Source organism: Aythya ferina, assembly GCF_964211825.1.
Source record: "Aythya ferina genome assembly, chromosome: 3".
In the NCBI taxonomy this organism is placed as follows: domain Eukaryota; kingdom Metazoa; phylum Chordata; class Aves; order Anseriformes; family Anatidae; genus Aythya; species Aythya ferina.
The window spans coordinates 36,766,824-36,791,496 of NC_140298.1; the positions used below are offsets into that span (position 1 = coordinate 36,766,824).

General features: G+C 40.2%; 1 protein-coding gene across 11 annotated transcripts in view; it reads left to right on the forward strand.

The window, feature by feature from the left end:
• PLB1 (phospholipase B1) overlaps positions 1 to 24,673 on the forward strand; it is an 89,986-nt gene that overhangs the window by 11,821 nt on the left and 53,492 nt on the right. For all 11 annotated transcript variants that reach the window (XM_084514843.1, XM_084514847.1, XM_084514844.1 and 8 more), the window contains 17 exons: positions 819 to 882; positions 1,373 to 1,431; positions 2,948 to 2,988; positions 3,904 to 3,947; positions 4,823 to 4,901; positions 5,433 to 5,484; positions 6,679 to 6,765; positions 7,020 to 7,082; positions 8,452 to 8,534; positions 11,236 to 11,314; positions 11,917 to 12,021; positions 13,730 to 13,822; positions 20,724 to 20,792; positions 21,602 to 21,682; positions 22,500 to 22,566; positions 23,199 to 23,257; positions 24,292 to 24,365. In XM_084514843.1, coding sequence (XP_084370969.1) covers positions 855 to 882; positions 1,373 to 1,431; positions 2,948 to 2,988; positions 3,904 to 3,947; positions 4,823 to 4,901; positions 5,433 to 5,484; positions 6,679 to 6,765; positions 7,020 to 7,082; positions 8,452 to 8,534; positions 11,236 to 11,314; positions 11,917 to 12,021; positions 13,730 to 13,822; positions 20,724 to 20,792; positions 21,602 to 21,682; positions 22,500 to 22,566; positions 23,199 to 23,257; positions 24,292 to 24,365 — 1,163 coding nt within the window. In that variant the 5' untranslated portion in view covers positions 819 to 854. The remainder of the gene's footprint in view (positions 1 to 818; positions 883 to 1,372; positions 1,432 to 2,947; positions 2,989 to 3,903; positions 3,948 to 4,822; positions 4,902 to 5,432; positions 5,485 to 6,678; positions 6,766 to 7,019; positions 7,083 to 8,451; positions 8,535 to 11,235; positions 11,315 to 11,916; positions 12,022 to 13,729; positions 13,823 to 20,723; positions 20,793 to 21,601; positions 21,683 to 22,499; positions 22,567 to 23,198; positions 23,258 to 24,291; positions 24,366 to 24,673) is intronic.

Sequence of the window (24,673 nt, forward strand, 5' to 3'; positions counted from 1 at the left end):
ACGTGGTACTGCGCTTTCAAAACTACAGTACCTAATCAGGAAATAAAAGTTTCTCCGAGCAACGTTTGTTATTAGGTTGCACATCCTGTACGTAGGTTGGCTGTGGTTAGCGCTTGTTCCTAGATGCTCCGTTGCTCTTTTAGAAACGGAAGATCGTTGTCTTTCATCTTTCTTTGAGGTACTAGAGGTGGATCATAGCTATTGTCAGGATGCAGGAGGGCGTTAAATTATTGTTCCTAGTGATAGTCAGCTGTCTCTCATGCTGAGTTTAGTCACATCACTCACATCCTTACCCTAAATACAAATCTTTTTTTATTTCATTATTTCCCTCTTTAGTACTTTCTATGATGACATGGGGATTGTGCCAGTTGCCAGAGACCCAGAATATGGGCGATGCTCTTGGTTCACTTTACCTTTCCTGTTGTGTACCAGAGCTGTGGCTTTTTGTCATGTACGTTGTGTACCTTGTGGTGCGTGGAGATGCACGCAGAAGCTGTTTTTGTGATCTCTTCCAGATTAAGCGCTGATGGTTCACAACAATGAACATAACAGATTATGTTCAGCGTATTTTGTTGATTGCTATGTGGGAATTGGTAAGAAAGCTGAGCAAAAAGTGTGGAGTTTTGGAAGACTGGATTTGAAAATTCCAAGTCTATATTTCCATGTATTTCTAGCAGGGGTGCAACTGTTCTTTTAAACCACTGTGACATCAGGAAAAGCTTGGTACTGTGTGAGAATGGAGCCTCCATGTCCCCTCCTTTTACCAGTTTCCTTGTTGGAAATAAGTAATCAACCATATTTATTTCTTTATGTCAAAGGCTCCAAGAAAATTCCAGCTTTCATGTGAGCATGCGATGCCACCTGAGACTCCTTCAACTTCAGGTTTGTGTCTAATATTATTCTTGTAGAGGCTTTCCTTCCTGCCAATTACTTTAGAGAGGCTGTGGAGGGAAGGAATTCAGCTGTTTTGAACGGCTTTGTGTGTGTGGGACGTGACTGAAGTAGGGGTGAGCTGTGTGAAATCCTTAGTTTTGTTTTGTTTTGTTTTTGTGTGTGTGTATGTGTTCATAACAGTACTTAAGTTTCTTCAGATGCTGATTGAGGATGCTGGTATTACTTAAATCATTCAGCACTGTGTTTTGTGGTTTCTTCTTGCTTGATGGCTGAACATTTCAGTGCATCTGCAGTATTTACTGAGTACCTGAGTAAGGTTTCTCTTTCTGGCCGTCTTAAAACTGACAGTTAAAAAGATTAACATAGACTTCTTACAGAATCGTTTTAATAAATTTTGCCACATTTTAATATGCTGGTGGATGTGACTTTCTTTCAAAGTTACTGTTCTTTTCTAACCTGGTCTTCGACTTTTCTGCAGTTCATGCTCTGAGGCCAGCTGACATTACAGCAGTTGCTGCAATAGGAAATTTGCAAAGAGTAAGTACATGCATTAAGTGTGCTGAACGTGACCCATTTCCTCCTTTCTGACTCTGCGATGAGGTGATGATGAATTGAGCTGATGCTGTAATTTGGGGTCCCAGTTAGGGCATGAAACTTTCCATGAGCATCAACGGTTTCTGGTGTTTTTTTAAAAAAAAAAAAAAAAGACTGGAAATACCTGCTGTTCAGTGTTCCAGTATAATGTGAGTACAAAAATAGGCATCTGACTTCATGCAGGAGGAAATTTGATCACAGTGCTCTTGCAGAGAGCCATGGTATTTGATTACCATGCTTGGATTTTCCTAACAATGAGCGGAACAGATCGAATAACTGGAAGAAGCATTTGGGAAAACTCTAGGAAAAAACTACGGTATTGTTGATCAGCATTAGGACAAATCATCAACAAATGTAGTAGATTTTCCATCCCATTTAAGTGTTTCCGTCCTGTAGAGTTTAAAAGTCAGAAACTCTAGATGAATCATAAATATACATGTATACTTCTGATGTATAAATCACTGGGTGAAGATCTACCTGTTCTGATAGTTAGATTTGGATAATTTTTACTTAATAGTTGGAAGTAAATATCTGAAATAGATTTGAGGCCCAATTAAAAGTGTTTAACCACAACCACAGTTTTCAAGCTTTGAGGAAGTACAGAAATGTATCTAGTGGGCAAAAACTGGGAGCCATTGTGGGGGCTACAAATCCCAAGAAATAGGGGAGATTCTACTTTGTCACAAAGCAACCTTCAACTTTGAAATGGTATTCCCTGAGATATCATACTTTTCCTTGGTTTAAGGGCTTTCAAAACAAATGTACAAACAAACAAAACAAGCATTCCTGGACTCCCTGCAAGTACTTCCCTCTTCGGAAGAGAAAGTTTTGTCTTAAAGTGGAAGTTGCTTCACTCTCAAACTGGAGGCGTGGTCCTTCAGGCCAGGTCTTTTTTGTGATGAAGTCTTTATTGCCTGTGGGTGGTGCCATAGAAAAATGTTTAAACGATGGTCTAATGAATATCTGCTTTCTTAGAGCAAGCATGTATCTTTGTCTACTCCTAGACTACTTGCAATCAGTGGAGTTCCTCTGTTAAGGTGTTGTTTTTTTCAACAGACACGGTATTGGCAGAGTGCCATCCATGTAAATTATCTAAATGACTTCAGGTCATGTCCCTTGTTGAAAATAAATAGAGAAATTCAATATGGTTTAGAACAGCATTTCATTTGACTGAATTTGAGTTCAGCCAGTCAAATTTTATTTTAAGCCATATGTAATAAATTCATTAATGAAAGCAGTACCCAAGAAAAAAATCACCAGACTATGAGAACACAGTGTAATAAGGAAGTGCTGCAAATGACAGCTCTGGAAAATAATTTAAATCTGTTGCAAACTGCAGCGTAATGAAGAATATGTAGAAAACTACTACTTGGAAAAGAGGTGTACAGTAGGGGAACAGTGTGTGTAGAACTAAATTTCCCTATGCTTAGTGGTATTCTTATTGCCTGCTTTTTCGCAGACACCAGGAGCCAGTGTTCATCGTGAAGACTTACTCCAAAGGTAACCATGAACTGCTAGCATCGACTTCTGTCATGATCCTAGTTCATAAAATATCACAAGGTGGGAATTAGATACAAGCAATTCTTATTGTTGTTATCTAAAAAGGAGAAAGACAATTTAAATATAAAAGATTTTGAGCCGCTGGATCCTTCCCCATCCTTAGTTAACAGAAATTTTTTGTACTTAGACTGTGTGTGTTTTTTTGTGTTCCTTTTTTTTTTTTTTTTTTTTTTAAACCAAGGTATACAACTACCTTAAGGTTGCAATAACCTTGATTAAGACTTGTTACTCCATGATGAATCCTGTGTAGTAAATATCATCCACTAATTAGAGAGCAGAAAGCAGAGATTTATCAAAGCAAAGAATGAACCCAGGAGTGTTAGTACCCTGTCCTCTGCTTGAATGATTCCCAGTGTTTGTGGGCAAGTTCTACATCATTTTCTTCTTTCTTGCCCTTTTAGCAGATCTAAGTTAGTGGGAAGAATCATATAGTTAAACCTCATAGATGCAAATCTGTGTAGCTCTTTTGAGGCATTCCAGATGAGGATTTGGCCCTGCAAAGACAAACTTTAAAAGACTAATAATTTTAAATGGTTGCATGAACATCTGTGTCCACTTACGCGTACACACAGAGAGGTCCTGGCATTGCTTGTGTATATGCATAAGCACAAATATTGCAACAGGCAGAGCGTGGAGAGGCAGAAGAATGAGATCCAAGACTGTGTTCTTCCTCAGCAGTAGCTGATGACATGATGGTTCTAGGGAGAGAAAGGCCCCATTCTTAATTTCAGCAACTGCTGTGAAAATGCAATTTGAGCTGTAGCTTGAGTAGGAAGAGATTGGGGCTCTGCTGAAATGTAACTTTTCTTTGAGAAATGGAATAACAGCTTCCTGTTTTCTCTTCCCTTTCTATAGCACAGGAAAGAGCCTCCTTGACGTGAGCGTGGAAACTTTATCAGGTGTGTCTTGCTATCACACAAACTCAAGCAAATTAACTAAATGTCAAGCTGGCTGCAGGTCAAGGGCTTTGTTGGGCTGCAGCGGGGGTTCAGCACAAGCATGCCACAGGGGTGTACGGGAAGCCTGAGGGAAGGTGCTCATGGGGAGTATGTGTGCAGCATAGGCTGGGCTATCTGTGCAGGCTTTGAACAGGCCATCTAGGTAGCCCCAATCCCTGCTGGCACATCTTCACTGTGCTTTCTGCCCACACTAGCCAAGTGTAATCTTGTGTGGATTTGCCTGTCCAGTGCTCCTTCTGCTGCCACACACTCCGAATTTACACTAGGGCTGCCCTTGATGCACCACATAGATGTATTCAACCATGAGCTGGTTGTGATAGTAGCCTTGACTTGCTTGACAGGTGTTGCAGGTAAAACCTTCAGGTCCACTGAAATGCTGAATTGAGTAATGGGTAGCTCCTGGGTCTTCCCTCCAAACCTTCCAGTGTCTTAATGGCACCTCCATTCTACTAGCTGGAAAAGTGGATTACAAACTGGCAACTCCTTAATGCTTCAGGAGCTGATGGCCCTTTTCAGAAGCTTCATTTCTACAGCCACTTGTATTTAAATCTGCCAACACTTCTTGTGGCTGACGTGAGAGGTGGGGGTGGATGTTTCTGACCTGAGTGTGGAGGAAAACTCAGACATGAAACCTCCAGTTTTTAGGAGCAGTCACCACTCGGGAACAGCTGCAGAGCATCTCAGGTGCCCTTCATGCCTGCCAGGAGATCCCCAGCTCTTACATGTTCTGGTCTACTTCAGCTATGTTTATAGTGAAATTGCAGAGTAGCAGTCCCATGTATCCAGAAATAGCCTAACCCATGTATGTCCTTTAGCTCTCATTAGCAGTTTTAATCCCTCGGTCCTGCACCAATCTCCTCTGCCTGGCACAACGGGATCAGATGGTCGAGCCACGTAAGTGCGAGGGGTTTCTGGCTGGGCAGTTCACTCATATCTAGAAAGGTGGAGGATGGATGTGTTTGGTAATGGAGCACCTCTTGGGACACAGAGTGTACTTGGTACCAGCTGAGGCTGTACAAGACTTCCAGGGACAGACCCTGCCATGGAGGGTCAGTTGTCACCTCTCAGAAACAGAAGGAATGAAGCCCCCATGCGCTTTCAGGTCTGGAAAATCTGACCTAACATCAGGGCTTCTTCTTTATATCTGCAAAACAACTGTCTGAGCTCAAATAGAATTAGAGTGTGCCAGCCAACCTGTGTTTACTGTCTTCATCTAAGTGCACACCTGAAAGTGAGATGTCTGAATAGGAGCTAATCACCCCAAGCACTCTGTCTAGCTCAGACAAGTGTCTAATCTTTACATATTTAAGAGAGAAAAGATGAAAACCTGAGGTTTCAAATGTTCTTTGACTTTATGACAAAAATCAACTAAAGCTTCACCCTTACTGATGCCTTGACAGATTCTTTCCTTGTGTTTTTTTTCAGAGACCTCCTGGATCAAGCTGTAGAAATAGTGAAGCTCATGAAAGAGGATCAGGTTTGCTTAAAACACAGAACAGTTCAGAGAGCTTGGTCTCCAAGCTGGAAAAGGGGGAAGTGTGATGAAATACCTTAAACACCACTTAAATGTCTCTTCAAAATAGAAAATGCTGTTTCTTGAGGTTAACAGACTTTGGTCTCTCTGACGTAAATAGAATCAGTCCTGTACCTTTTAAGCTATGGAGTTTTGTTCCTAAAAGTATCCCACCTGGCTTATGTTTGTCAGAGTGGCTGAAGACGTTGGTATGGAAGTCAGAATTTTTGTTTTGCATTGGGTAAGAATGCAAGACCTCTGCTAACTATACTCAGAAACTGTGCTGGTGTTTCTGAGAAGCCAACCCACAATTATAATTCTTGAAATTTGTTACTGCCTCCTGGCCTCTCAGGATCATATTTTTTAAAATGCCAGTAAAGCTCTGTATACGCTTTGGCTGATGCCAATGGTTGATGCTGGTGAGAGCTGAATTATCATTCATGGCTGAGTACTTCAAAAATCCCATCCTGGAGTTTGATGTACTCGTTTTTTCTTCTGTTCTTAACCCCTAGGCATGTTATTGTGTTAAAAAGCCTTGATATAACTGGCAAATGTAACTGCCAAAGTGATTCTGCTGTTGCCTACTCCCTGTAAAGGCAGCACACCAGACTATACGTGAATGGATTTAGCATAAGTTTTTTGTGGAACTGAAGGCTTCTAAGCAATTTTCTTTTGTGACTGGCGAGTGTTGCCTAATGGACTTACCACAGATGGACAGGGCTGTAGCTCTTAGATTTTTGCTCCACTCTACATCCCTCTAGTATGACCCAATCTCAGCAGTTCAGGAACGTTAACTCTGTCATCAAGCTGCATCAGTGATAGAAAGAAACAGCATCAGGCTTTGTGCTGAGTTGTGCATGCTCATTTCCAATGAACCCTCCAATGGCCACAGTGATTTCTGGCTTTATCTTGAGATTTTTAGAGGTATGCATTCAGCTTTAATGGCAGCAGTTGCTTCCTAACCATCCATTTGCTGCTTTCTCTAGGGTAAGCTGTCGAGTCAGATGGAAGGGATTGAAGTAGCCATGGTTGTAGGCACTGTTTGGGCTTGCTGATTTAAAGCTACAGCAAATCTTACACGAGAAAGGAAAATGACAAATAGGGCTCTTACCATCATGTTCATTTCAAATTTTTATTTTATTTTTTTTTTTCTTCTAGATGATGGACTTCCAAAATGACTGGAAATTGATCACAGTTTTCTTTAGTGCTGAAAACCCGTGCTCTTCCTGTGCTTTCACACAACCGGTAATTTTTTCTTGGCGTAGTTTAGCAGTCAAGGCAGGTGATAAACTCACTTTTCCAAGCTCTACCCTTTGCCATAGTGAACCAAAGCAGTAGCTGGTTCCAGGAGGTTGGAAAGTCACTATTCAGTAATGTAAGCTGCTGGTGCACCACATGTTTTGTATTTATAAATGTGTAAGTGATTTGTCATTTCAACTCTGAGATGACATAGTAGGATAGTTCTCCTACTGGTTTTGATGGTGTTTTTCATCTCACAGGAGAACTGCATGTTGGAAAACCTGGAAAAACTTCAAGAGGTCTTGGACTTCTTGTATAAAGAAGTAAGCTTTATTCATCAATTTTTAATAATCTGAATCTTTTGATTTCTTTTTTTCCGGTCTCTCTTACCATACAGTGGCTTGTACCAGTGTTCAAGTGACTTAGAACACACATCTCATTGACTTCAGTCTTCTGGTTGTATTTGTTGGCAATAAGCACTTAAAGTATATTATGCTATATTTTATAAATATATATATATAAATTATGCTTTAAAAATCTGATGCAAAGCTAAGCAGTTACCTGTCCATCCTTTGTTACACAAGCTGATGTACTACTCAGTCTGTTTTTAAGTGATTTGCATTAATAACAGAGTATGTCAGTCTAGGTCTGAAAGCTGTTCCTTTTGAAACAGTGGTGTTTATGAAAATATATTGAATTGCTGAATGCATGGAGCTACCTAGGCAGTGTACAGGCTGCTAAATAGATGGTGGTGACTTGTGTGAAATGGGAAAAAACACATTAACACATTAAAATAATAATAATAATAATATATATTATATATAATATATTTTTTCTCTCGTTATTTGTCAATTTTAAGTGTTTTTAGTGTTTCTAAAGGTTTTCTAGCTGTCTTAGCTGGGATGTATCTACTTCTTTAGGAAAGTTTCTGAGAAATGCTCTGCACTGAGTCTTAGTCGACTAATGAGTTAGATGAGGATGTATCACTAGTAAAGCAGAATATTAACAGTCTATCTGAACTAGTTCAACAGCATCTTCCAAGAATTTTGTGTTGCCAGATTGAAGGCCTGAAGGGTCTTCTAAACCTTCTCCGGTTTCATTGCATTAGGCTACAACCACTCATTCCTCTCAGGCTGACTCCAACAAATGTTATGTATGGGTGAAGCTTCACCCATGCATTTGCTTCAGATTCCCTCCCGTATTGTTTCCAGAATCTGTATATGTGCACTTGTGAAAGTGAAATATAATTATATAAATGGACAGCTGCTTTCTCCTTGGGGGAGAGGGGAGGCAGGATGCACAAGTGCTTGTGTTATTACACAGAATGTTTTATCCCGAGGCTTTACATTGATACATTGCCACAAAAATGATATTTCCTAGCTTATCTGAGTTCAATTTAGTTGGCTGGTGGCCATGTTGTTTATGTAAAATGAATTTTTGGGTCTCAGTCAAGAAGTCGTCATGGTCACAATTATTTCACAAAGGATGATTAACATTATTCTAGATGGCAGGCATAGAAGTAGGGTTCAGGAAGGAATTGGCAAAGACTGTGATTATTGATTTTATGAAGGTAGAATCCCAGCCCAGAGGTAACACAAGTGACATTGTAGACATTGTAATTTACTGTTAGTGCTATTTGCTAATCTCCAATTGCTAGTATTTATGTGACTAATTTTTACTTTATAACTGCAGGTTCCCAAAGCCTTTGTAAATCTGGTAGATTCTACTGAGCTCACAACTTCCTTTCTTGCATGCCAAGATCCCAATAATGCAAGGTAACAGAGGTTCCTTTAAGTTTTCAATACTGTCTCCCACTACTGTTCAGACACATAGCTTTGTATATATATTAGCTTTATACCTATCCGGTAGAGTATTCTGAACAACTTTCTGCCCTTAACACCAATGTATGTCACAGGTTTTTAGATCTCCACTTTGTTTCTGCAGGCATAGATTTACCAGGAGGAGTAGGTGCTTTAACTCAGCGGCTTGGGTAGCACATCTCAATAACATACTGTGGTGGTGGTGGGTTTACCCTGGGCAGTAGCCAAGCACCCACACAGCCCCTCTATCACTTCCCTTTACCACACCCCAATGGGACAGGGGAGAGGAAAGGAATAATGAAACCCAGAAGATGTGGGTTGAGATAAGACAGTTTAATAGCTGAAAGAAAGGGGGCTAGGGGGTGGGGGAGATAAATGACTCAAAGGTAATAACTCCCCACTTCCCATGAATGGACAGTTGTCCAGCCAGTCTCCAATCAACAATGACCTTGGAAGCCAAATTTTCCCTCTTCTTCTCTACCTCAGGTTTTATTTCTGAACATGATGCTATATCATGTGGAATATACCTTTGGTCAGCTTGCCGCTTGTCCTGGCTGTGTCCCCTCTCTTGTCCAACCCCAGCCTGTTCACTGGGTGGGACAATGTGGAAAAAGAGGAAGCTTCAACACTGCAAGCACTGTTCAACAGTGACCAAGGCACTGGTGTGTTATCAACAGTGTTTTAACCAGAAATCCAAAATACAATGCCATATTGGCTGTTGTTAAGAAAGTTAACTCCATCCCAACCAGACACAATACAGTCATTATGGTAACAAGACCGTACAGTCCATCCACTACTTCAAACTTGAAAAAGAAACTCTGAAGGCTCTTTAAATGTATAAGTTTCTAGGTATCAATGTTCACAGTATTCACAAAAGGAATAATGAGTATTAAAACACTGGCAATATGAGAGCTACTGCTTGGGCTTAGGGTATGGTAGGATGGAACATTCAACTTGCCCGTTCTATGGTAACTGCTAGCATAGATGTTTTCATCCATCTCCTTCTCTCAGCACCTTGTAAAAAAAAGTGTGAGTAGCTTAAGTCCCAATTTAGTAGGGAGTAGGAGTGTGCACAAGGACAGTTATGATAGAGTAGTTTACAGCTGATGAGATTACACTCCATTTTACTCCATAGCAATTTTTTTTCTTGTGCTCGTGGCATACTAATATAGTAATTCTGAAGTGCTTTACAAGTTTTGCAAATATATGGCCTGGGAGATGTTCCATCAGTCAAGCAAGAGGTCTGGCTGCTGCATAACCACATGCATAACAACAAGCATAAGCAGAGGAGAAGAAGCTTTCCTTGTCAAAAATGATTGCATGGAGAATATTAGCAAGCTTACATATCAATGGGCTCTTGAAGCTGTGTTTATCTGGTTGAACAGTTCTACCAGTTTGTATGCTTTGTGCTTAAGTATAAAGCTCTTGGGCTCATCAGGCCCAGATACTCTCCCAGATAAGGGTCTCAGCATTTGGTTAGCAATTTGTCATCTTTGGACTGTGCTCTCAAAGAAAAATATGAGCCACAGCAAAAGAGGAAACTTCAGTGTCTAAGAAGAGAATAGTGGCTGACATTTCCAATCCCATGTCAGTATCTAACTTCAGGCACTGGAATTTGGAACATAAGTGGGATTTGAAATTACTTCCTTTATTAGCTTCTCATTAACTACAAGTGTTGTCCATGCCAGAATTGGTGGATGAACCCCACTTTTAGGCATAAAACTCTCTTCATGTATTGTATGAAGTTCTTAGATGTCTCTATTTGTTCCTGCCTGTTAGGCTTTGGTACGATGCTTGTCCTGAATTCACTTTTTTTTTTCTTTTTTTTTTTTTTTTTTTCCACTCACCAGTGCTAATAAACACATCTTAATAGAAAACCTGCTATTTTACAGGTTTAGCTAGAGTTTTGTGAAAAGGAGAGAGTGCCTGATCTTGACAGGTGCTTACTGCTTACACCTGCAAGCTCCACTAAAAGTTTCTCAAATTCTCATTTATCCTGGCATTTTCATCTGAATTTACCTTTGTTGGAAACAGGCTGATCTCAAAAGTATCCTATGTTGTTCCTGTCAGCTGCTTTGGGAGAGGGTCTGAGTTACCCTGTCAACTACAGAAATACTCAGTATGCAGATCTCACCCTGTAGGTCAGAAATTTTGCTGAGATTGGCCAGCTGCTTTGTAATGTCTAGCCACGCTTCAGCATAAATAAGCTTTTGAAGCACTGAGCTTCCATCCACATTTCTAGATGGAGGTCTTGTTAACAAACACTAAGGCAAAATTTCTTCTGGAAAGTATTCTGGGTGTGTTCAATTTTCGTATGTGATTATAGAGAGGGAAGTATTTGAAAACCAGCATGGCACCTATTTTAAACCTAAGCATGCTGGTAGCTTGCAAGTCCCTGTGCTAATCCCAGTCTGGCATATTTGTCAACTGAATAGGCTTTCGAGTGTAGTAGTAGTACAAAGCTCTGGACATGGAAATATATACCAATGATTATATATATTAAAAAAAAAATGAAATACAACTCCATATAGCTTTGTCAATGTATGCAATAATTTAATCTTCAATACATGCTTGTCAGTGGCTTCAGAGTCTGTACTGTCTTGTTATCTATTTATCTAAAGTTTATAATGTCTTTGCTTTTCATTCTTCTCTGCAGCAATCCTGTTGGGAATCAGTGCAATTGTGTACATGAACACTCTGTGCTAGATGATTACATACTGAGGTGGTCCTATCAGGTATGGCATATTCCGTATTGCTTGGTGCTTGTATTGCTAGACATCTCTGTTCATTTTCCAGATTAAGCTGACATTTCTAGATTAAGACCACATTTCTTGGGGTCACCAGGAACAATGGAGATGTTCTTTGTATATCTGAGTGACCCAAGTGTCTCTTCCAGTTTCCAATGACTGTAGTTCTTGGGAACCTAGGAGTTGTTATAACCCATTAGAGGAATGATTTATCTTGTCCTTTAACTTGGCTGTTGATGCCACGTGACTTAGATGGAAACTTTCTGTAAGACAACAATAGTTGTGCTGTAATCCCTTTAGAAACAGCAGAGAGGCAAATAAGCATGAAATTTTATTTCCTTGCTAAGCATGCTATTCTTTCAAAGAAAGTGATAGTAATTCAGGGTAGCTCTCTTGTAGCCACAAGGAGTTTCTAACTATTGCATAAGAAGATTTCATTTAATTACTGTCTTTGTTCTGGATTACAGAATTTGATTCTTGTGGTTTATTAGGGAAGGAGATAATTTTAGTTCACTTTAAACTCCAATGAATTGCACATATATTACACTATACAAAATAATACTCATCTGATTATATGGTTGTCTATTCAGGATGCTTGGGGAAAACTGCTAGAGTCTGCAAGGTATGATCAAAAAGATGACTTCACTGTTGTTCTTCAGCCTTCTTTCCAAGAAACGAATCTGTTGCTCAGACTGGTGAGTAAATGCAAGCTGCTCCATTCTTTCTGGATTGTGTCTGGTGAGACTGAGTGCAATGTTCAGCTGGCTTTCTCCTATCTAGGCTGTATAATGCCAGAAGACAAGCATAATTAGGTAGCCAGGACACATCTTGGCATCAGACATTGAGGTACTAGGATTGCAGCTCAGTTCAAGCAGCATCATTCAGAGATCCTGTGTTTTTTGAATGCTGTGTTCCTGGAGAAATCAGCTCATGGAACATCTGTAGATTAGATCACAAGTGCCCAGAAACTGACAGTGCTGCTAGTTTTTCTCTATCCTTGCAGTCATCCTTGCTCATTCACTCCCATTATGCTTGTGTGTGTTTGGAATCAAAGCCAAAAGAGGTTAACAATAAGTATTTTAAAAATGGGTAGGGGAAAACAACAAAGAGATAAAAGATTCATAAATAGTATTGGAAAGTAGGACTACCTCCCTGCAAATAAACTGAGATTAATGCAGTCTGGGATCCTGGAAATGAATTCTGTCCAGAATTTGTATCTAGTATAGCCAATGGCAAATATATATTGACAGGGTTGCCTGGAATGTCAGACATCCTTCACCACAGGTGATTTTAAATGAGAGCTCAAAGGTTAAGGTTGTCTGAGACCTGGCAAAGGAGAGAGGAAGGTATGACTTCCTAGATAACGGCTTACTCAGCAAGGTATCAAAATCCAACATTAAACATTGCTGGCTATTTGCATATTATGTTGGTGGTGAGTCGTGGTCCAGTTCCTAGGCACTGTAACAACTCCATGAATGTGTTTTTATGCTGTTTCTCCCTTCAGCTTGGTATCAGAACAGAGTGGACTGTAAGAAGGAAATTTGTCTTCCGGGAAGTCTGGGATCTGCTATATTGCAAAATCTTCCTTTGCTGTTGGGTCGTTTTGTGGCAGATGTTTTGTTGATGACTGGTCCGTGTACAAATGTCAGACTTACTTTTCATGACATGACTTTTTCCCTTAGTAAATTGCTCTGTTATTGCCTTCAATGTCATCTTATGTCATAGTTACCTTCTTAGTTTCCCCTGATTTGTAATAGCAAGCCACCTGACCAGCAGGCTACCATGTGGATTTTCCAAACTCTTCACTCCCTTTCATTTAAAAATAAACATGACCTCTTAAGACAAACTCTTTATGCTTCCCCGTTTTTTAACCCCTGTAAGTGTTAGCTAGAGGAAGCGTTGTTTATTCGAAATTGTTTGTATGGTCACATCTGCAAGGTTCCCTGATGTCCTGTATGTCACTAGTGTGATTGTGTTTTGTTGTTGCTCCAGCAGTGGTCTTCTGCTGACACTGTGGCTTACTGCACTTGGTACAGACACCTGGTAGCAACCCTGCATTATCTAGGCTTTGAGTAGCAGGGAGGGATGGGAAGGAAGAAAGTAGGAAAGAAACATGCCATGGCTGCTATCCTCAGCTCTGCAGAGTCTGCTCTTGGATACTGCTGTCCCTTCACTGCTGCCTTACGGTAGTAGGTACAGCAATCACTTATAAGAACAGCATCTGTTCTGTCTTGACACGCCATCAGGAGCTGAGATCCACAACAAATGGCTTAATGGGAATACCAGAGATTGTGATTCTTGTAGATATAAAAAGTTACTTTATGAAAAGAGAACTTGTGTGCCCGAATGTCTCATCTCTTCACACAAAGCCTTTTTTCATGGTCTAAATGCTTTCTCTTTCAGGACAGGGATGACTTCACCACCACGTCAAAGACAGAAGTGGAAAAACTGGAAGAAGATTATACTTTCTTGTCTGTGGCTCTCTGGAACAACATGGTGAGCAGTACCACAGACACTGTTACTTACTGGTCTTAGTACAGAAGCTTAGCAGCAACTCCACACCAGTCAGGCTTTGAGTAGCCGGAAGGGGAAGGAAAGTGGGAAACAAACATCCCATGACTGCTGTCCTCAGCCATGCAGAGGGTCTACTAATGCTAAATGCCCTACATTTCCAGGACAAATCTTTCTGTTCCTTGGCTGCTACTTTCTATGAACAACTTTTCAGAAAGGCTTTCAAAGTAGCCCTTCAGGAAGTCCCAGGGAATAAGAGAGCTGTGGCAGACCCTTTTGCTAGCCTCACCTCTGTGGCAGAGTGGCACAGTGACAACTGAGGCTTGTCATAACCTGAGATTATAATGATTATACTCTTCTGTCTCATCTGTCTTTTATCCATCCCACTCTTTACTGAGACTCACAGTGTCGGTTTCTTTATTAACTGTCTGCTGCTGCTGCTGTTGCTCATAGTAAAAATGCAATAGACTGCCTTAATGAGCTCCCATTGCTTCTTCAAGAGCAGGATGTCCTACCCAGCTAAAGAAAGCCCATCAATGGTGCCTTCTAATGGGGGAGAGAGGGTGTCTGAAAGAAATACAGCCTCTCTGACCCAATCAAGCTTGAGCACAATGTCCAATTCTGCAAGAGGCTTCTACAGACTTGAGCTGTCAACACGCTTTTTTACCCATTTGTATGTGTAACTGAGTGTATGCACATACAGCTGGAGCAGTTTGCATTTCAAAATTGATGATAGAGACAAATGAAGGAAAGGGAGTTACTTTCCAATATGAATGAGATTTAAATAAAAAAGCAAGCACCTGGTTTTGTACTCACCAGAGCAAAGCAGAATTTTATTGCTTAGTGCATGTTATGTTTGGCTGTGCCTTGGTACCAGTGATTTTGAATAAGATGTTGATATTAATGTTCCTTCTGGCTTAGAAATGCTCAAAATCTTCTCTTTTATTCTAATAAACTTCTTATACCACACGGTTATAAAATACACAATCTTCTTTTAATTAAAAGGAATTTGCATGGCCAATTAAGTTAAATTTAAGATATGACTTACTTTCTGCTTGTTTTGCAGTCCATGTGGTGTTAGGCTTTTCATTTGAGAACACCAACTATTTCTGCAACTGTCTGAAGCACGAATGAAATAGGCTATACTGCAACCACCTTTTAGATAACCATGCTTAAAACCAAATCCATACAGATTGATGTGTTCTTCTTTCTTTTTATGCTAATTCTGGCAGTAGTAATGCTATTGTAGTGTTGGCCATAGAATGCCTTGGGTTGAAAGGGATCTTTAAGATCACCTAGTTCCAACCCCTCTGTCATGGGCAGGGATGCCACCCACTAGATCAGGTTGCCCAAAGCCCCATCCACCCTGGTTTTGAACGCCTCCAAGGATGAGGCTTCCACAGCTGCTGTGGACAACCTGTTCCAGTGCCTCACCACTCTCTGAGTGAAGAACTTTCTCCTAACCTCTAATCTAAATTTCCCCTCTTTTAGTGTAAAACCATCCCCCTTGTCCTGTCATTATCTGCCTGTGGAAAATATTGCTCTCCACCTTTTTTATAAGACCCCTCTAAATATTGAAAGGTTGCAATGAGGTCACCCCAGAGCCTTCTCTTCTCCAAGCTGAACATCCCCAGCTCTCTCAGTTTTTCTTCATAGGAAAGGTGCTCCAGCCCCCTGAACAACTTTGTGGCCCTCCTCTGGACCTGCTGTAACAGCCCTGTGTCCTTCTTGTCCTGGGGGTCCGAGACCTGGATGCAGCACTCCAAGTGGGGCCTCACAAGGACAGAGCAGAGGGGCACAATCCCCCCCTTCCCTCCACCCGCAGGCCACTCCTCTGCTGATGCAGCCTAGGATGCAGTTGGCCTTCTGGGCTGCAAGCACACACTGCTGGCTCATGTCAAGCTTTTAGTCCACCAGAATCCCCATGTCCTTCTCTCAGAGCTGCTCTCAATAAGTTCTCCCCCCAGTCCGTGCTCATGTCTGGAATTGCCTTGACCCAGGTGCAGCACCTTGCATTTGGACTCACTGAACCTCATTAGGTTCACATGGACCCATCTAGCTTGTCCAGGTCCCTTTGGATGGCATCCCTTCTTTCTGTTGTATTGACTGCTCTACTCAGATTGGTGTCATCTGCAAACTTGTTGAGAACGCACTTGATCCCATTGTTTATGTCACTTTAAAAATATTAAATGTAATCATTTATCAAAGATATTAAACTAATCATTTAATGGAATTGGATTTACAAGAAAAATCCCTTTATTCAACCAGATGACATAGCTAGAAAAAATTTACAGTCACTCTAATAAAAGATACCTTTCTATCTATGTCTGACACTTCAGATAGTTAGTAGGAGACTCAGGAGTTAAAAATTGATCAGCCGTTGAAGCTTTAACCTTGAACAAATGTGCTGCATCCAGTTATCTTTTTTTGCTGTTATCTCTGACACTCCTCACACTGATGTCAAAGTTTCTATCTCAGTTCTTCTATCGTAAAGTAGATGCAATGACAAGATTCACGTTGGCTTCTTTATCGTTGTTTTGCCTTAGTCTCATGAAGTAACTAGCTTCACTAACTGAACAAGCAAAGTAGACACTGAAAGTCAGATTCCTGTAGTCTGAATTTAAAACGTTCTATTTCTGTCAGCTCTATGAGAAACTGGGTGAGTTACTTAGACTGCCAATGTCTTGGTATCCCCATCAGTGGTGGTGATATTTGCAGAGTTCGCGGTTACTACTTAAACACAATCTCTAAGACTCTAGCAAGAGGTGGCACATCTTCCACAAACATTAACTACTATAAATATTAAACCTAGACAAGACCAAACCACATGAGTTATAAATGGCCTTTTACGTCTGTTTAGTACAGTATTTTCATCATCTATGTTTTGAAATGAAAGGCTGTATTTTTTTCAACTAGTGCAGAAAATTAATACTTCTGATGAGAGAGCCCAGAGCGCTGCCAGGTTACCAGCCCATTTTGTGCCTCTCCAGTAGGAATTGTTTGTGGCCAACTGAACCAAGTTTGTCAGAATTTGAGTTTCACCCAAGAACAGCAGTAGATCAGACTGACCTATTATATTTTCCAGAGCTTATCAGTTGGAAACTGACCTCCGGGTCTGAGTAATATCCATCTCTCTTTCCAGACCATGCAATTATCTGGTTTCACGTGCTTCTAATGGTTTTCACTTTTTTTTTTTTTTTTTTTTTTTTTCTTTTCTCTAAATATCCTATAAATCTTTTATTTCTATGGCCACTTGCAGTCCAACTTTTCCGATTTCAATTTATGCAAAATGTCAGTGCTAGGTATCTTCAATATTCTTTGCAAGGAGTTACGATAATACATGTATCATCCCCATTCTGAATCAGCTATATTGCTTCCTTAAAACCTAGACACTGAAAAAAGGGGAGAGGGCCAGGATTTCTCTCCTGAAGTTTGATAATTATTGCAAATGTACTCAGTTAATCCAGCACTGGTTTCTCTTTTGTGCCCTCTCAAATTCTTACACTTAGCTAGCAGCAAATTCCTTCTGTCCCTTCAGATACGTTTTTTCTTGTCAGCTTCTGCCATCAGAAGAGCCTTCTTTCTCTGTGCTTTTTTTTTTTTTTTTTTTTGGTCTGTGCACATTTCCTCATTTTCAACTACTGGCTTTATTTTTATTTCAGTGTTTTTTCCTCAGTGTGAAGTGGCCCCTATAGAGAGGGGACAATCTGGATGATCCGGAGGAAGAACAAGATGTGCCAAAGCCACATGTTGCTGTTGGTTTGAAGGAACGGTGGTGTTCTCTTAACAACGCCTTTTCCCTTTTTCTTTCCAGATGCCTCTCTTTAATGAAATTTTCTTAGCACAGCTGGCAATTATCAGAAAGGTACTTTCCTGGTTAGGTTTCCTTAGCTGGCTGTGATGGTATTCTGCCATTTTAGAAAAGCAGATGGTATGAAAGATGCTTTCAGTGTAAAAAGCACACTGGCAAGTGTCCTCATCCAACAAGGTTCACTCTATCTGTCCTTTTCGGTAGAGCTAATAGTTTATGCTGACCGTGTAATGTTTAAAAACAAAACCAAAAAAAAGCAACTGTTGGGAACTGCTAGGAAATCAAGATCATGATTTATTGAGCAGCAAACAGTAGAATGAGGAAGTGCCTAAAAACTGCATTCAGAGTGTTTGTCTCCTCCTGCTTCTGCTGGGCTGTCCTTATATTGACGTATGCCCTTATGCTGTTTTGTGGCTTCATACCTGCCCCTTCATTGGAATGATTAACTGTTACTTGGCCAAAGGGCAAAACCTTGAAAATCTAGCAGCAATTGGCAGTAGCACTGGACTTCAGTCTAGCTGAGAAGAAGCTGAGCTGGTATGTGCTAAGGACTTGTCTTAGGCATAGCTGGGTATTTTCCCGAAACCTTCCTAGTTATCTAGGAGCAATGCAATTCAAATGCTAAGCACATCAGAGAACAGTCAGCTGAATGACATTGGGTAGTTAGGAAGGGCTGAGAGGCTGTTTGTTTATTTGACAGCTTTGATGTTTACCACAAAGAGTCTGATTAATTTTGGCAAATGCCTACAACTTTATCTGGGGAAATATGTAAGAGGGCAAAGCTCCTTTCATGTGCGTAAAGAACTTAGGCCAGAAGCTCCTGCACTTGTGTCTGGCATTCTTTTGTGTAACAGACAAGGCCACCAGAAAACATCCTGCAACCCAGAGAGAAACAAACTGAAACCAGGCAAGAACCTGAAAGGGAACAGCACCTGCATGAGGCTGTACCTGTCTCCCTTCTGCACTCAGTGGTTTACACTCACTTAGAAACCGCTGCATTTCCAGAGTACACCAGCCCCTAACCTGCTTTTATGACAGACGTGCTAGGATTCAGAGTAGGTTTTGGCTGACCACAGCACATACTTAATGCCTGACTTCCTATGATCAGGACCTCAGAACCTTGCAGCTCTCCTGCATAGAAACTGTTGGTTTTCCTTGGGAGAACAGTGTCTCAGCAATCTAGAATAAATTGCTTCCTGGAGAAATAAAGCTCTATCACCCAACAACATACAAGTGGCTAATGCTTATTTGCAATTCATTACTAGCCATGAAATACCACTTTTGTCCCATGTTCAGTAGGGTGATTCTGTCCTGGCAGAATATTTCCTTTTAAGAATGCTGTTAAACAGCTATTTTAATTTTTGTCCTATGAGGATGGGAAAGTATCAGTCCCCAGTGTATCTTCTCTCTGGGCTTCATTATTTTGCATATTTCAGGGATATACCTTATATACATCTTTCAAAAGCAAATACAAACTCTATTCTTCAAGTACTTATTTGAATGAATCTGACTTTGTAATCCTCTTCCCTAGTTTGCTGATTTTTTCAATGTTATCTTCATTGATGGAGTAACCAAAATAGAATACTACATTCCTGCCCAGAATATATCAGTGACGTCAAGCCTGTTACTGCTGCATTTTTTAATGCCTTCAGTCTGGTTTCTTATGTAGTCTGCTGCTTCTGGCAGCTGCTGCTGGTAGCGCAAGCTGAGCAGAGATTCGCTGAGGAATTTCAAACAGTGACCAACTCCTCTGGGTGTGACTGCAATTTAATTAGCTCCCAGCAAGGTGCAGGAACAGGTGAAGTGATTCTTCATGGTATTTACCACATTGTGCTGTCAGTACTGAGTTATGAATTATGGAATAGTTTTTTTATCTCTCCATCTTGTTGGAAGATAAACAAAGGCCAGCAAATGTAAATACTATCAAGCCTCTCTGCAGAGTTGGAGTGCACCTTTTGCTGTTGTGTAGTATGTGTGTAAATGTAGATAAAAGAAACAGTTCTGCAAAGTGGGATAAATTAGCAAGGCTTTAGCTGAGTGAGTTACAGCCATTACAGGAGTGATCTTTGTCATTTGAAACATTCATTCCATGTTTCTGACTATTGTCAAATGAGTTTGCAGCTTAAGGAGTACATGAAGGTAGTGTTCACAAGACAGAAGGAAAGGGTTAACGAAACACAAATGTATCACCAAATAGATTATTTTTAGTTTTCCATTTACATTAGGGATTTTGTACTTTCTCCTGAGCTAAAGCAGTGTGGACTTCAACAAGTCCTCAAGTGTATAGTCTGAATCTGAGCTGAATTTTTCTCAAAAGTTTCAATAATATCATTTTTACTTCAAAGTTTCAGTCAGTTGCTTTTCTTCCCACGCAAAAGTCCATGTGTTCCCTCTATAGATGAATATATAGTAAACTGTAGAAAGCTAAGAAAGGTTTCCCAAGCATGCCTTTCTCAAATGTTAGTGAGCATGGCTTTCACAGCCTGGGAGCAGACAAAAAGTATATGGTAGTTGAGGCTTGCATGGATTGACAGGATGCTGCAAAAAGTTGTGACTTAGTAGTGGATCTGTGATAACCCACACTTTGCTTTTTCATGACCGGCCCATCTGGGAAGTAACAGTGACTTGTTAATCACAACAAGGTAAAAACTGCATTTTGTAAAAGAAGAGAATGAATCATGAATGTGGTTGGAGCTATACTTTTTCCTAGAGCATGTCCACAGTTACTGCAGTTGAGCTGATAAAAAAGCAACCCGAATGCAAGCAATCAAATGCTGTGGTATGAGATCAATGCCTACTGGCCAGCATTCCCAAGAGCAAAGTTAATGTGTGGATGGTTGCTTTAATGATGATGGAATGACAGTCTAATCATGGGAGAGACCTTGTTTTTCAATCCTAGATTTTGTAGGTATGCATACGATATGTTGCATGTAGATTAATCATAAGCAAAGCAAGCTTTTAATATGTATTAATGTGATGGAAAACATGAGGCACTAGAGCCTTTGAGTTACTGCTGCTCGCCCATCCCACCCCTGCATAGCATGAGTACAAGTCCTGTGTTCTGTCCCTTTCCAGATGGAGCCAGTTGGGCAGAAGAAGCCTTATGATTTCACAAAACTGCTTCAGATCCAGTGTCCATCTCAGGTAAAAGGATTTCCTTATTACTATGAGATTTTTATTTACTCTTTGCAGAATTTCCAAGCTTTCAAATATTGTTGTCATCTTCTGAATTTCTTAGAAACACGCACTTCCCAAAAATACTGCACTGCTGAAAATTTAACATTCCTAAAACTCCTTGACACAGAATCTTTGTTCTACTATGATGAAACTCTGAAAGCAAGAGCTCTTGACAAAGTTTAGTTAAACCACAGATAATTCAGATTAGCTGACTTTTGAATAAAAATAATAATAAATTGTGAATAACAAGTAAACCATTATCAATATTAAAAGCTATGTCAACAATAAAATTGAATCCATACATTTTTCATCCTTTGACTTTTCTGTGACTTGACTCTGTCTTTTGTCAGATTTGACTGAAACTGTCAGTAACCCAGTACTGTCTTCAAGGTCTGGACATCTCTGAGGTTCAAAGAACTGGTTTTTGAATGTTTTTGCATTTAAGCACTGACTTCAATAATTTAATAGTGATAAAACATTACTGGCATCAAAAAGCTTCACTGAACAGCAATTAAAGCATCAAAGACATTGAATTATCTGTTTTGTCTGATGTTAGGTTTGAGGCAAGAGGCAGTGCTGTGCCTAGGGCATTCCAGGGCTCAATTTTCAGGTCTAACCTGGCTTACTTCACCAGTACAATTTCATTCAAAAATAAATATTGTATAGATTTTCTTCTCATGGAAAACATATCCAGAAGAAGGTAACGTCAGCTGACTGTTTTCACTACTGTTGGTTTTAAAATAACAATAATAAAAACAATGTTCTTACTTCTGCAGGAAAATCCATACTTCTTCACGTATAGAAATAGTAATTACTCATCTACCCCAGAGACATCAAACATCAAAGAAAGATCTCAGGTACGGTAAAACTGTTTACAGCAAATGGACTAAATGTATTCCAGGGAGTGGGGCAGGTGGGTGGAATTGTGTTGGAGCCTAATTAAAAAACGTTACCTGGGAAAACTGAATAAAAAGCTCTATTTCCATGCTTGGCTAAATAGTCAGTCAGACACTTAATAGCACATTTTATCCTTGATGGGTCCTGTAGAGTATAACTCAGGGTAGAGGTCTTCAGCCAACCTATATTAAGTCTCATGTTCACTATTAAGAATGTTTTTTAAATTTTTGGATAACAATATTAAGTTCCCTGGGATAAGAAGACAACGGAAATGGGGCCCTTTAGTTTTACTGTGGAAGAAACTAGATCAGATTGTGCCTACAGCACTGTCCAACAGCCTGGCCATCATGTTGTAGGACTGCGCCTCAAGAAGGCAGGCTTGTGGCCTGCTGTCAAAGGTACAGTTTAATGTGGGGATATTCTGGTGATGTTCAAGCAGACTTTCACAAAAGAATGCGAGCTCACCTAGATCAGAGTATGGACGCACAAACAGTTGCTTAGCTAAACGTAGCATGGCGCAGAGTCTGAAATAATTGGCCCTAATAGTAGACAAGAGCAGTGCTGCGCTGATGTGGCCATACAATTTGTGAACAGTCTGCGCTTGTCTGCCTTCAGAGGGTGGTTTTTGGCATGGCCAAAAAAGGAAAGGCTGAGCTGGGTAGATGTGCACAAAGTATGTGGAGGAAGGCTATTAACATAATACTCTTAGACATAAATGGTTCGTCATGACCAGAGCACGATGAGTCTGACATAAAGTCTTGCACTGTCCCTTCCTAGGAGAGAAGTTATGGAACAAATATTCCTTGTTCCAACCAGAGCCCTTCCGATACGGTTCCAGTTTCAGGTATGGTTTTATGCAATTTTATTGTAGAGTCACTTCACTTGATGGTAGAAGAGGAGCAGGAACTGTTTTTGGTTAGAAAAGGTACATTTTTTTCTTTGAAGCAGTGCGTTCTATTGACTGTGATTTAAAAATCCTCTGGAACAACACAAATAGTTGTATAGCAAGATGCAAGTTTTCCCTCAGGGACAGTGACAGCTTATGCAACTGCACTTTCCATGTGCAAGCCAAGAAGTGACAGTGGAAAAGCCAGGAAGTTGTCAGTGCAGAGAGACACATAGAATCCTGTCCCAGGTGTGTTTTGTCTTCTCTCAGAAACTGTGATGATAAAATCACAGCCCTGTGCTGGCTGTGCCTGCCTTTCAGTGGTTCCCACCGGTTAGAGGGAACTTGAGTCAGCACAGATGTAAGGCTGATACCTTACTGCTTCCCTTGTCAGTGTAGCTAATGTAAAACTAAGGTACCAAGAATTGTTTGGATGACTGTCGGTGGCATTCTGAGCCGATGTCATCATGTGTATTAAGATACTGTCTTTGTAATGCTTTACGTTCATCCTAAAGAAAAATTCTGATAACCATCACAATTTGAAGTTTTCTTTATTTCCTCCTTTCCTAATGCTGCTTTTATTTTATCAGTTCATAACTTGAGACCAGCAGATATTCAGGTGATTGCTGCCCTGGGAGATTCACTCACAGTAAGTAAAGATCATTGGATAACCAGCATTAAAACAAGCAATGAAAGAGCACTTCTGAATTTTAATCCAAGAGAGAATGTATATAATTATGCCCTATTGGGCCAAGCAGTCTTCGCATACCCTTTTCCATACTTCACCTTGACTGACTGGCAATCAGACCATGGGTCAAATGTGTGCATGGTTCCCATTTAAAGTACACAAGAGTGCTGAACAAGAAAGAACTGTGAGATTAGATTGTACAGCAGCAAAAACACCTTACTAGAGTGGACTTGTAACATGCATTTCCTTATTGACTCTACACAGCTCTCAAGGTGTTGGCCTTCAAAACCATTAGTAAGCAGTGTAAATAGAAAGAAAAAAAACTTCAGCAAATGTGTATATGTATGATAATACCAAAGTCTATAAAACCATGTCCTCCTACACTGACTAAATATTTGAGTAAAATTATGGTAGATCATGAGGTGCAATAAGTAACTTATATAAAGAATCTTTTAGCATCGTTCCTAGAACTACATGAAAGGTTTACTCCTAGACTGACGGTGATTCTCCAATCAGTGATAACAGCTTCATTGCGCAGATCGTAATTCATGCTGCTTATTTCTGTAATAATTGCTACATTAAACTCTTGTAATCCCTTTTCCTGGGGAAACTGGGAGAAGGAAGACAAAATCATTGTACCAAGTTTTAATTTTAAATGACAAACATTACAAAAAATTATTCATTCAAGACCACTGCTGTCTTATTTATTCCTTATGCAAATTTAGAGTTATATGAACACTTTGAACACACTCAATCAACTTTGCCTCACTTCTTCTAATCAAAAATTTGATAGAGGAGGGTAATTCACTGGAGCAGAGTTGAAATGCCCTCAGCCCTTGATTCTCTTGAGAACAAAGATCTGTTATATTTTGGAAAGATGATGTAGCTTGACTCATTAACATCCTCTTTAATTACTTTCACTAGGATCAGTCAAAGAACTAGTTACTGTAGCATTTCTTATTTTCTAAAGGTGAACTCCACTTCTCTGCTTCTAGGCAGGTAATGGGGCAGCATCCAATCCCCATGATGTTCTGGATGTCCTGACTCAGTACCGAGGTCTTTCTTGGAGGTGAGTCCCAAGAATTCCCATCAATGGGAGAGAACCCCTTTTCTTAAAGTTTTGGTATGTATACTTGATTTTAGGTAACCAACGGAGACTAGTGAAGAGCAAATTTGACTACAGTTTTACATGGAGACAGATGGTTGTGTTTTTATTCATGTTAAATACAATATTCAAACTAGTAGCTACCTAGAGTACGATATAGTCTGGCTGGCATAAGCCTGTATACATAGATGAAATGGGGTCCTCATCAAGATGGCCCCTTTCTCCTCTCATCATTGCAACAATTGCAAAGGGGGCTTCTGGAGCTCATTGCA